This window comes from Rhinatrema bivittatum, chromosome 10 (assembly GCF_901001135.1).
Source record: "Rhinatrema bivittatum chromosome 10, aRhiBiv1.1, whole genome shotgun sequence".
Lineage (NCBI taxonomy): Eukaryota > Metazoa > Chordata > Amphibia > Gymnophiona > Rhinatrematidae > Rhinatrema > Rhinatrema bivittatum.
Window position 1 is genome coordinate 945,983 of NC_042624.1, and position 14,017 is coordinate 959,999.

General features: G+C 39.4%; 1 protein-coding gene across 3 annotated transcripts in view; it reads left to right on the forward strand.

The window, feature by feature from the left end:
* Positions 1–14,017, forward strand: part of PLA2G4A (phospholipase A2 group IVA) — a 167,333-nt gene that overhangs the window by 129,152 nt on the left and 24,164 nt on the right. For all 3 annotated transcript variants that reach the window (XM_029618209.1, XM_029618210.1, XM_029618211.1), the window contains one exon: positions 5,884–6,126. In XM_029618209.1, coding sequence (XP_029474069.1) covers positions 5,884–6,126 — 243 coding nt within the window. The remainder of the gene's footprint in view (positions 1–5,883; positions 6,127–14,017) is intronic.

Sequence of the window (14,017 nt, forward strand, 5' to 3'; positions counted from 1 at the left end):
TGGACCTTTCCTCTCCAAATTCAGCACTTCACTCATGGAATAATATTACAGAAACTGCAGCTAATAAACTCTGTCCTCTAATAACAAAAAAACTAAAACACAACATTCCAAAAAAACAACCTTGGTTTAATGAAGAACTACAAAATCTAAAACTTTCCCTCAGACGGAAAGAAAGCAAATGGCGCAAATCTCCTTCAGCGTCCACCCTTTCTACCTACAAACTTGCTCTCCACAACTACAAAAATTCCTTGCAAAAAATCAAAAGAGACTTCTATGCTCATAAGATCCATCATATGATCTTTGATGCTAAAGCCCTTTTTACCTACGTCTCTAATTTAACTCAAATCCAAACTCCTGACATTCCATTTAACAAAGCACAAGAAAAAGCAGAGGAGCTCGCTCTCTTCTTCAACAACAAAATAGCTAACCTCCTTTCTAAAAATTCGCCCAATACTTCTTCCTCACACAGCACATATATACACCATAACAAACACATCTCACTCAATTCATTTGAACCAATTACAATTTCTGAGATCCTTAGAATACTGAAAAAGATGAAACCATCGACACACCCATTAGACCAAATCCCTTCCAAATTACTCCTCCTTATTCCGGACACCATATCCAAAGCTCTGGCAGACATAATAAACTGCTCTTTATCTAAAGGACTCTACCCTGACGACCTCAAAATGGCATCAATCAAACCGCTCTTAAAAAACCCAAAGTTAGATCCAGACAACCCCTCCAACTTTCGCCCTATCTCAAACCTCCCATTCATTGCTAAAGTCATGGAAAAATTGGTTAATTCTCAATTATCAGACTACCTGGAAGACCACAAAATTCTCCACCCTTCACAATATGGCTTCAGGAAATCGTTAAGCACAGAATCTCTACTAATTTCCTTAACAGACTACCTCATCCTAGGCCTAGATAAAGGCCAGTCCTACCTTTTGATTCTCTTGGACCTCTCAGCCGCCTTTGATACTGTTAACCACTCCATGCTCCTTAACCAACTATTGAACATCGGCATAACAGGCTCTGCACTGTCCTGGTTCCACTCATTCTTGAAAATAGAGGCTTCAAGGTAAAAATACACAGTAAAGAATCTAAATGCTACCCTTCATCTCAAGGAGTTCCCCAAGGTTCATCCCTCTCTCCCACCCTCTTTAACATCTACCTCCTCCCTCTCTGCCATCTATTAAATAATTTGAACCTTAAACACTACCTTTATGCAGATGATGTCCAGATTGTGATACCAATCAAAGAATCCATAAAAAAAACCCTCGATCTTTGGGAATATTGTCTGCAAGAAATCAACTCCCTCCTTTCCAGTATGAATTTAATCCTAAATTCCTCAAAAACAGAACTTCTTCTCATATCATCTGAAATAAGCCACACCCCCTCAATCTTTCCAACTAATCTACAAACAATAAAAGTAAGAGATTTGGGCGCAATAATCGATAATAGGCTTAACCTAAAAGCTTTCATAAATCAAACCACTAAAGACTGCTTCCATAAACTGAATGTTCTAAAAAGAATAAGACCACTGTTCCACTTTCATGACTACAGGACTATCCTACAAGCAATAATCTTCTCCAAGCTAGACTATTGCAATTCTTTATTATTAGGTACCCCATCAGCACATACCAAACCGCTACAAATGGTTCAAAATACGGCAGCTAGAATTCTAACAAATACAAGGAGAAGAGAGCACATCACCCCGATCCTTAAAGATTTACACTGGCTGCCAATCCATTTCAGAATTCTTTATAAGTCAATCACCATAATCTATAAATCCATCCAACAAATCGCTCCTCTCAACCTACAAATCCCTTTCATAAAGCATACTTCCTCCAGACCCATAAGAGAGTACTACAAAGAGTCTCTGCAGGTACCGCCCTCCAAAACTTCCTTCCACATAACTTATAGAGATAGGGCTTTCTCCACAGCAGGACCCACTCTTTGGAACTCCATACCAACGGAACTTAGACAAGAACCCTGCTTATTGACATTCAGAAAAAGACTCAAAACATGGCTTTTCAAACAAGCCTTCCCAGACTCAGACTAAAAATAATTCTCTCTGATTTTCAAATTCCAAGCAACAATTTTCTTTTATAACCATCCTGATAATCTTCTTCTAAACTTTATAAACACCCAGTATCTTCATTACTTATGATTTCTTCTTTATTATTAAAAACTGCATTTTTGAACTGAACAACTCATTGTAAATTATACAATTAATTTTTTTTTTTTTTTTTTTTTTTTTTTTTTTTTTTAAACTTTACCTTCTACAGGTTTATACACCATGTTAAAGTTACTATCTTTTCTTCTTCTTACTCCCAGTTGCATGTTTCCTTGTTTATTGTAACTGCATTTATAATATGTATATTACATATTTGTTCTTGGTTCCGGTTATTACCCCATTGTTTATTGTAAACCGGCTTGATGTGATGTTATCACGATTGCCGGTATAGAAAAAATTAAAATAAATAAATAAAATAAATGTGGGTCCTGAAAGGGGAGGGTTAGTAAGTGATGATGAAAGGGGGTAGGCTTGGAGGAAGAGCCAGGTTTTAAGTTTCTTTTTGAAGTTGGATGTGGAGGTTTCAGTGTGTAGGTCAAGAGGCATGGAGTTCCAAAGGGTGGGGCCTGCGAGGGAAAGGGCTCTGTTGGTTGTGGAAATAAGTCTAGTAGATTTTATGTCATTAGCCCTTTGTCATCTAGAAGTCCAGCCGATTCCCTGCAGGCTTTTTGCTTTTTTCTTAGTTATTACCTCTGTCTCAAGCTTCGTATCAAATTTTTTCTTGGCACACCTTAGTAATGAAAAGTTGAAAGAAGACCAAATGACTGCCAACAAAAAGGCAGATGATGCAAAAGTCTTCAAAGTTATTAAATCTGCAGCAGATTGTGAGGAATTACAGAAGGGACTTGGGATATGAGGAGACTGGTCGTCTACATGCCAGATGAAATTTAATGTGAACAAGTAATGTACATGGGGAAAAATAATTGCAATACAATGCTGGGCTCTTTATTAGGAATCACCATCCTGGAAAAGGACCTCTGAAGCCTTGGGGTCAGTATATTGAAATCCTCCGCTCAGTGTGCAGCAGCAGCAGCAGTGAAAAAAGTAAATAGAATGCTAGAACTTTATTTGGAAACGAATGGAGAATAAAACTGAGAATATCCAGCACAGCTTGAGTATTGTGTGCAGGTTCTGGGCACCCCATCTCCAAGACATTGTAGGAGCAGAAAAAGTACAGCGAAGGGCAACAAAAATGATAAAAGGGGTGGAACAGCTACCTTACAGATTTGGAAAAGAGATGACTGAGAAGGGGATATGATAGAGGTAAATAACCGTTCCCTGTTTACCTGTTCCACCGCACTCATGATTTTATAAGAGTGGGGTGGAACAGGTAAGCAGGAAATCGTTATTTACCCTTTCAATTAATATTTAATCAAGCTGACACAATGAAACCAACAGCCAGACATTTTAAAACAAACTTTAGGAAATATTTTTTCCACTAAGCATGCAATCAAGCTGTGGAATCTGTTGCCAGAGGATGTGGTCAAAGTAGGGTTTAAAGGAGGTTTGGACAAGCTCCTGGAGAAGAAGTCGATAAACGATTGTTAGCCAGTGCTTACCCCTGGGAGTGAGCAGCAGGTACTTGTGACCCCTGTCAGATAGGATGCTGCGCTCAATGGACCTTGGTCTGACCCGGCATGACATATCATATTATTTGCTCATTTTGGTATAAACGGGTCTGATGAGGTTGTCCTAAACTCAGTGGAAAGAGTCCTGTTTTGCTGATAACCGTAGGTGGCTATAAGGATACTCCATTCCTTATCAGCTATTGATAAATTAGAGTTGCATAAGCTGCTGCTGCTGCTACTGAACATATTGAACACTGTCACTGTGCCGACAGGGATCTTTGAAAATAGGTTGGGGGAAAACATTTTTTTCTAATTTAGAAAGATGCCATCAGTAAACATGTTATACCCATGAGGACCACAGATGTTAAGGTATTCTGTTCTCATGTCCATGCCAAAGAACCTCGTGAACCTTAACATTTCATCATATGCTGCGATTCGGCAAAATATAAAAATCAGATGCAGGGTAGAAAACAAGCTGCCACCTAAACACAATCAACAAACATTCTTCAGAATTGTAAACCGATATAGACATTTTATTTTTAAAACAGTCTTCAACCACAGTCCAAAGGACATTTGCCCTGCTAAGCCTTAGAAGTGTTAGAATATCTTGCTTCTGGAACTCAGTCTGGAAAAGTGCCAACACCCACTACAACTCCTAGAAACCTCGGGGCTCTCCCCATGCACGGGCAAAGAGTGGTCATATAATCATTCCTAGCCAGGTATGGCATGGGGCAGTATCTCACTGAATGGTGGACCAGGTTACTAGGTTTCCAGATTTCTTTAGGCAATCCACAGGAACTCCATTGATTTGTGTGGAGCTATCCAGATAATCTCACAAAACTCTGGAATCATTTAGAAGGTACAGAGAAGGGCTACCAAAATGATAAAGGGAATGGAACAACTCTCCTATGAGGAAAGACTAAAGAGGTTAGGACTTTTCAGCTTGGAGAAGAGACGACTGAGGGGGGATATGATAGAGGTGTTTAAAATCATGAGAGGTCTAGAACGGGTAGATGTGAATCGGTTATTTACTCTTTCGGATAATAGACTAGGGTACACTCCATGAAGTTAGCATGGGGCACATTTAAAACTAATCAGGGAAAGTTCTTTTTTACTCAACGCACAATTAAACTCTGGAATTTGTTGCCAGAGGATGTGGTTAGTGCAGTTAGTATAGCTGTGTTTAAAAAAGGATTGGATAAGTTCTTGGAGGAGAAGTCCATTACCTGCTATTAAGTTCACTTAGAGAATAGCCACTGCCATTAGCAATGGTAACATGGAATAGACTTAGTTTTTGGGTACTTGCCAGGTTCTTATGGCCTGGATTGGCCACTGTTGGAAACAGGATGCTGGGCTTGATGGACCCTTGGTCTGACCCAGTATGGCATTTTCTTATGTTCTTATGTTTACTTCAACAATTGAGTCAATAGACACTGTACTATAAATATTCTTGCAAGAGATAATTAGGAGGCTATAACCTTATTAGGTTCAAAATAGAATTTCTCATTTTTGCATATACAATATGTATCCGTTGTTGAGCTCTTTACATCACCTTGGACAAAGGACCTATGAAAACCAGCTAACGATGATATATGATTCTTGCTATAAAGATCTTGCAATAAATTTGAAACTCGGCATGATGAAGTCATTCAAGATTTTAATCACAGTCTCCAGGTTTTACAGTTTTGGGTTCTAATTGCAGCACTACACAGACGACACTCACAAGCTAGTTGCCTTATGAGCAGGGAGAGCATGAAAATCTTTCCTAGTGTAATGCATAGACCTCAAGTTAATCTCTGGCTCGCCCTTCACTTCTTTGCAGCTACAGATCTTCTGTGTCTATCCCATACATTCTTGAATTCCGTTACTGTTTTTTGTCCCCATCACCGCCACTGGAAGACTGTTCCAGGCATCTATCACCCTGTCCATGAATAATTTTTAATATTACTCCTGAGTTTCTCCCCATGTGCTCTTTTGTTCTAGAGCATTCTTTTGGTTTGCTTCTAGTGCATTATTTATACCTTTTAGGTGTATTTTTATCATAGGCTATACATATTTAGGTCCTTAATTGTCTTCTTATAAGGATTTTGGTGCAGATCCTACACTATTTGGATAACCCTTCTGTAGACCAGCTTATGTTAACAGATCGAGTCCATGTACCCTGTTGTGTGAGTTATTCATAGCTGAGTTGTTTTGTCATGTCACTCATTACTGCAGTAATTTTGTATGCAGGCACTGAAAACACTGAGGCTGAAGAGGAGTACCATAGGAACAACCAAGCAAGTTGGGTTCAGCGAATGCTAATGGCCTTAGTGAGTGACACTGCTCTTTTCAACACCCGTGAAGGACGAGCAGGCAAAGTGCATAATTTCATGCTGGGCTTGAATCTCAATGCCTCCTATCCACTGTCCCCTCTGTTGGGTTTTGAAGCCCAAGAATCTGTGGAAGACGATGAAATGGATGCCGCTGTTGCAGGTTGGTGATAATATTTTCTTTATTCCTACTGCAATATTGATGGGAAGATTTTTGTGTTGCAAATGTAGACCTATAGAAGAAAGATGCTTATATTCTAGCTAGAGAATAGTAAAATTACCCTGCTTTTGCTGTAACACATGACCAAGCTATTATGTCCTATTTTATAGATATTTCTTGTGTTTTTGGCCTTCCTGCTGAATACATTTAGAATTTGTAAACCAGATCCTTGATAAGAACTTCTCTTAATTATTTGATTGCTGACTCTGGCAAGGTCTTTTTCTTGTAGGCCTAATACCTCATTGAAGTCATATTTATAACGAGCAGGTCTAGAATTTCCAATAGGTACACTGGACCCTTGCCTAGGATAACACAATACTGGGAGCGGCAACGTTTCTTCCCATTCCCCATCCCACCCCATGAACCTTTAATCTTGCTGCCTTTGTTCCCACCAATTTGACCAAATTGATTCCTGCATGGACCTGCTATCCTTGATCTCCAGACTTTGACTCTAGCTCAGCTGTTATTAGATGGAAGTGACCACATGGACTTAGTCAGGCCACAGCCCTGTACTTACAGCTCCTGTCTGACCCAGAAGCCAAGAGGAGAAATGGCCTGGGAGCACCCAGCCTGGTGTGACGCCGACCCTGGGCTCACTCATTTCTGGAGCAAGAGCAGGAGTCCTGAGGTCTGTGATGGGGCTGCAGGAGGGATGGGTGGTTGGATATCAAGTTGTAGATCTGCAGAGAGGAGTGACAGAGGAATTTGGGATTCATGAGATATGGTTGGGAAATCGGAAGTCCATGGGGCAGTGCATTGTTGAAATTGTGAAACCGACAGTGCCTAGGGGCAGCAAAAGCACAAATGTGTCCCTGATATCTGATCAGGTTACTGTTCTCAATATACTGAGGTATAATTTCCACAATGTAGATTAAATGTCTAGTCATTATACATTATCTTACATTACGTGATGAAAGATAACTGTGCAACTTGGAGAGAAGTTTTTAAGAATTGAAACTTGGTTTTGTAAGTGATTTTGTTTTTCCTCTTAGACTTGGATTGCCTCCTGGGTTTCAGTGCCTATTTAATGTTTTTCGTATCTGTTGATATTGCTGGCATAGCTACCAAGTGATTTAAACGTCCGTGGTAGTGATAATGCTGAATGAACACTGTTTCTCTTGGCACAGGCTTTATCTTAAACAAGCCTTATTCACACAAATGATATTGTACATGAGCTTTTGATATGACATCCTTCCCTTTCCACATCTGAAGCAAGGAATTATATCTGTGATGTTGGTCCAATAAAAAAGGAATAAGCAACCTTCAAATATATTAGTTAATAGAGAAGAGGTAACAGCCCCAGTGACTTTGGTTTTATAGTCCAGGAAGAGGGGTTTAAAATGTTTTATGAAGAAAAAGTTCAAATGAAGTTTGTGTTGCATCATAGAAAAAAAACCTCCAAGGGCCAATTAAAAACATTTTAAGTAAGCTGAATGCTGGTCCTTCTGCTTTTCTTTAAATAGACATTTTGGTTAAAATGTCCAGTATGTTTATGGCAGGGGGCGGGTGTTGGTTGTGATCAGTTTCTTACACTGTGCCAATATGGAAAACATTAAAAGCTAATGCTCCTTTCACAAACTGTGTAACTCTCTATTCTGCTGAAGAGAAATCTCAGTAAATCGGTGCTGCTCTCAGAACGTGACATGGGATAATCTTGAATCCAACCTACATAGATTATACAGTGATCCAGGTAAATCAAAAACCGCATATTTCTATGGGATTCCATCAGTGGCTTTCATCAGTCTGAGGAGCTCCATATCTCAGGTAATGGAGTTGTCTGTGGGTACTCCCCTTTGTGCACCCCTTCGTGTTATTTCTTTAATATGCTCGTTGTTATACCTTTTGCTTAATTGTTAAGAACTTTGATTTTGATGGTTTTATTTTTGTAATCTCTTAGCCTCAGGTACAAAAATTTTAGATTGTAAGCCCTTTTAGGGGATAGTGAATTACCTATTGTACCTTATTGTAAACCGATGTGATATCTCTTTTTGAAATGAACGTCGGTATATTAAAAAAAAAAAAAAAAAAAAAAAAAATCGTAAATAAATAAATAAATAAATAGCCCAGTGAATCCCCAAGGTTTTTAGCAGTCTGTGTTCTACATGATTCAATGTTATGCTTTGCCTTTTTCAGTAAATTGTTCATAGCTTTTACTTATAATAAACATTCCAGGAAGGGGGTACTTCGTAAACTGGCGATGGGTTAAACATTTCCTATTCTAGAAGATTGTCATTTCCGTACATTGCTATTTATTTTATTTTGATTTCGCTTCTGCCTTTAGACACTCTGAAGAGGATTATATTCAGGGACTGCAGGTATTTCCCTATTCCCAGAGGGTTTTCAATCTAACTGACTAATGCATCAAGGAATAACAGGGCTCTAACCCGCATTAAACAGTGTATATCGCGCAATATACGTGATTATTTGCATAGCCCTACCCAGATTTCCTCCCCTATTTAATGAGCTCTTTGCATGCAGGATCCTGGGCAATTTTTTAAGGTTTGGGGATACAGAAAAGGGAATCGGGGGGTTCCACTGAAGACCAATGATTTTTTGTAATATTTGGAGAATGGGAGAGAGGGGAGGCATTTGGGGGTCACTATACCCTCAATGATTTTGTTTGAATATTGGGGGAATGGAAGGAGTAAGGGGCCAGTGACAGCCCTTATTTCAAAGTAAAAGGGAGGTGTAACTACAATGTCGGCTACTTTTCCCTGTGTCCTTCACTTGTCCACATTAAATTTCTTCTACCGTTTGGATGCTCAGTCTTCCAGTCTCACAAGGTCCTCCTGAAAATCACAGTCCGCTTGTGATTTAATAACTCTAAATAATTTCCTGTCATCTACAAATCTGATCACCTCACTCATCATTCCCCTTTCCAGGTCATTTATAAATATATTAAAAAGCACTGGTCCAAGTACAGATCCCTGAGGCACTCCACTGTTTACCTTTCTCCACTGAGAAAATTGACCATTTAATCCTCCTCTCTGTTTCTGATCTTTTAGATAGTTTGCAATCTACAAAAGGACATCACCTCCTATCCCATGACTTTTTAATTTTCTTAGAGCCTCTCTTGGGGAACTTTGTCAAACGCCTTCTGAAAATCCAAATACGCTAAATCTACCTGCTCACCTTTATTCACATGTTTATTAATCCCTTCAGAAAATATAGCAGATTTGTGAGGTTCCATATTAGGAGCTACTGCCCAGGAAAGAGATCTAAGCATCATAGTGCATAATACTTTGAAATCGTCAGCTCAGTGTGCTGTGGCAGTCAAAAAAGAAAACAATGTTAGGAATTATTAGGAAGGGAATGGTGAATAAAATGAAAAACGTCTTAATGTCTCTATTGCTCTATGGTGAGACCGCACCTTGAACACTGTGTATAGTTCTAGTCACCGCATCTCAGGAAAGATATAGTTGCAATGGAGAAGGTACAGAGAAGGGCAACCAAAATGATAAAGGGGATGGAACAGCTCCCCTATGAGGAAAGACTAAAGAGGTTAGGGCTGTTCAGACGGCTGAGGGGGGATATGACAGAGCTCTTTAAAATCATGAGAGGTCTAGAATGGGTAAATATGAATTGGTTATTTACTCTTTCAGATAATAGAAGGACTAGGGAGCACTCCATGTAGTTAGCATGTAGTACATTTAAAACTAATCCGAGAAAATTATTTTTCACTCAATGCACAATTAAACTCTGGAATTTGTTGCCAGGGGATGTGGTTAGTGCAGTTAGTGTAGCTGGGGTTAAAAAGATTTGGATAAGTTCTTGGAGGAGAAGTCCATTACCTGCTATTGATCAAGTTGACTTAGAAAATAGCCACTGCTATTACTAGCATCAGTAGCATGGGATAGACTTAGTTTTTGGGTACTTGTCAGGTACTTGTAGCCTGGATTGGCCACTGTTGGAAACAGGATGCTGGTCTTGATGGGACCCTTGGTCTGACCCAGTATGGCAATTTCTTATGTTCTTATATTCTTGCCTTGAACTCCAACAAGGGTTTTCTTTCCCCATTTGAAACACAGTTCCAGGGTAAGGGGTTTACTTTCTCAGATCGGGGAAACTTTCCACCCTAATGATGAAAACAGGATCAGTTACTTTTAATAAAGTATCAGAAGTACCACTACAGGCCCTCTATAGTCATCATATGACTTTAAAGCACTGGGGACAGATGGCAGGCTTTAACTCTTCTCCAAGCTCCAAACTCATTGAAAGGGTTGAGATTCTGGACTTCTCTTATCCCCAACTTCTGACCAGAAATTTTATAGGTTTCTTTCACCAAACCTTTGATGGCACCATTGTGGCCATTTCTACAGTAGAGTGTCATAGCAAATTGTTTAGTCCACTCGCTACTCTGACTATCGCAATATGTCCCCTACAAGAAGGAGCACAGATCTGTGTTGTAATGATCCACTTTCTGCCTCTGCATGAGGCAATGCTCCTCCCACTGAAGTGCTGTAGATTACAAATATATATAAATTAAGGGTCTGCTGTGCAAATCCTCATCAAAACCTAATTTCAACATCTTACTGGAAAGTGCAAAGAAGGCATGCATCACAAACCAGCTGAAAGAGATTTTTAAAAACAAAAGTGTGTGATGATGGTAAAGGTAAGGGAGAGAGAGTCACTATCCAGGAAAAGGACCTTGGAGTCCTTGTGGACAATATGTAGGAATCTTCTGCTCAGTGTGCGGTGGCAGTCAAAAAAGCAAATAGAATGTTAAGAATGATCCAAAAAGGAATGGAATATAAAACAGAAAATATCATATCGCCTCTGGAAAGATCCATGATGCGACATGGTCACCCCATTTCAAAAAAGATATAAAAATAGAAAAAGAACAGAAGGCGGCAACAATAATGATAAAACGGATGGAATGTCTCTCCTACGATGAAAGGCTAAACAAGTTAGGGAAAATAGACGACTGAGATGGGACATGATTGAAGTTTCCAAAATGATGAGTAGGGTGGAGTGGGTAAAGGACAGTTATTTACCCTTTCAAATAATACTAAAACAAGGGGGTCACCCCATGGAACTAACAACCAGCAGATTCAAAACAGATCATAGTAGGTACTTTTTCACTTAGCAAACAATCAGGCTGTGGAATCTGTTGCCAGAAGAAGTGATCAAGGTGACGAGCATAGCAGTGCTTCAAAGAGGGTGAGGCAATACCAATCTGGAGGAAAAGTCCACAACATATTATTAGCCACATCGACTAAAGAAAGCTATTGCTATCCCAGGGAGTGAGCAACAGAAGATACATTTACTTTATGGAATCTGCCAGGTTCTTGTGACCTAGACTGGCCAATGTCAGAGACAAGATGCTGGGCTTGATAGACCTTGATCTGGCATTTCTTATGTTCTTAGGGGAAGGAAGACGTTTCAGGTCTTGTAATATGAAATATTCATTTTGGACGGCTCTGAGATCTTTCACCGAGTGTGGGTATGGGGGATTGGGCCATAAGGCACATTCGGGAGTTTAGTTTTTTTTCTTAATAATAATCACTGCTTAATCATTAATATTCTTTGAGACGTCAGAGTCCTTAGTTGACCAGCTAGATCCCTTTCCCTTATAACAGCAGATAGTGATTACAAGGCCCATCTAAGCTACACCTTGTCCCTTACTGCTGAAATATCACAGACCCTACTTGATCTCTGACTTTACCCTCACTTGTTGCAACTAAAGGTCGGTATAATTGTCCCTTCCTTCCCCCACCCACCTTGGCTTCTCTGACCCCAGCCAGATGCACTGGAAGGTTGCATGACTCATTCTGTGTGAGAAACAAGTATAGTGAGTTTTGACATTCAGTGAATTTTTTCATTATTCACAAGCTAAGCTGAAAAGATCTCTTTTATTGTCCAGAACGTGTACTTTTCACAAGAGTATTTGTGAATTTGCAGTACGTTATATTTGCATTGAAACAGATCTAAAGCTGCATAGCCCTAACTCTTTGACTGAAAGAAGATAATTGCAGGAAAAAATGACTGAGGCTGGTGACACTTGTAGACTTTTGCTACTCAGACTAACACCTTTCTGGATAGTTGTGAGGGTTGAGTTAAAATGCACGGCCAGTTGCTGTTAGGATCATTATCAACCTCAGAACTGGGAGTTATTATGATAAAGTCTCCCGTGGCTAATTAGTTTCAACTTATTGGCCATGACTGTGTCTTTAAGTGAGCTTAATGTGTGCTGCAAGTAAGTTCTTTATGGGATGCAGTTTTGCATTGTTGGATTTCAGAATTTCTGATAAAGAACTCTACCTCCTTATATGACTGTTAGGAATCATCTTCACAATTTGAATTCCCAGTTCTAAATATTTTTGTCACTCTCAATGTGTGTATCATCAAAGGTAAATATTTGCTGTGCTTCCAGTATAGTACAGGATGAAACCAACAGTTTTATGCAAACTAAAGGCACTTTAAAAAAAAATCATATGCATCTCTTGTACAGAATCAAATGTTGAATTCCATCTGGTGGTCAAGAATTCTCAGATGGAAGGGGAATGGAGAATTAGGTGTGGTCTGGATTTTTACAGGAAGCTGTGTGGAAAAGGCCAATGGACCTCATTGTATATAAAGGATATTTCACTGTTTCCCTGCAGATTGTTCTGTATCTGCTACATTTTCATGAGAACCAAAACTGCTCTCAAAAGAAAAATAGCCAGTGGGTTAACTGTCCTATCAGTAACTGTTATCGCCAAGACAAAAAAGCCTGTACCTCCAATTATAGGACAGTTCTTGTATAACTTTTGACCTGTATTTCATCCCCTTATGTGTAACTGAGTTGAGACTGAACCAAATGTTTTTCTAAGTCATTTACGGGAGGTGTTTAAATGAGGACTGCAGTGAAATAGATAGTGACACCACTTGATCTTCTCAAGTAAGACAGCCCACTTTTCCCCTTTTATATTTGTGTGAGTAAAATCGCACACTGTAAAAAGGTTTAGAAAGTAAACAGCAGTACGTGCAGTCTTCTTGCACTTCTGTTCACTTTTGATCTGTTTCAATGCATTATAATGTCCTATTCAACTTTGTCCCCACATCACTTAAATGAGCATAATGGAAGAAAAACATGTCCAGACTGGCTTTCCTTTAGACTATTTGAGGACATGGTTTCTTGGTGATGCCACGTCAGTCCTGAATTCCCTTTAAATCTTTGTGATTTTGTTCATGCTTGGAGTGGTTTGCTGTGACAAGAAGCATCTGGTCTGAAAAGCACATTCCAGTTCTCAGCCAAAACATAATAATAGGTAAAAATACCATCCCTTCTATTGATGCAACCGAATGTCACCCACAGATCCTCACCAAAGAAGACAATGTTAAATTCCGCCCCCGCATATTTGAAAGAGTTAAGCCTTCTCATGCTCCCCATCCAACTTCCACCAGCCACCCACTTATTTCAGGGCAAGGCGAGGAGTTTAGGAGCAGGAAGGATGCTAATTGTTCCTGTCCCACCTATACGAAAATCCAAAATAGCACAAGGGAGGCATACTCATACTCAGTCGAAGAGCCACTGGGATAAAAACACAAAGACTATAGGCACAAACACTACACACCTGTTTTTTATATACCGAGGAGAACTTTAAAATATCTGTGCGCACACATATATATACTTGTACATGGCCATGCGCAGATCTACCCCATATACATGTGGCTTATAAAATATGCATAATTCTTCCCTGCAACATTCACGCTTATATAAAAAAATATGAATGAATAGATATCAGGTTAGCCAGATAAGTTCCAATTAGCCAGATACATCGCAAAAAGTGTTATTTATCTGGTTAAGTAATGTAGCCGGATGAATCTCAAGTAATGCTACTTATTCAGATAA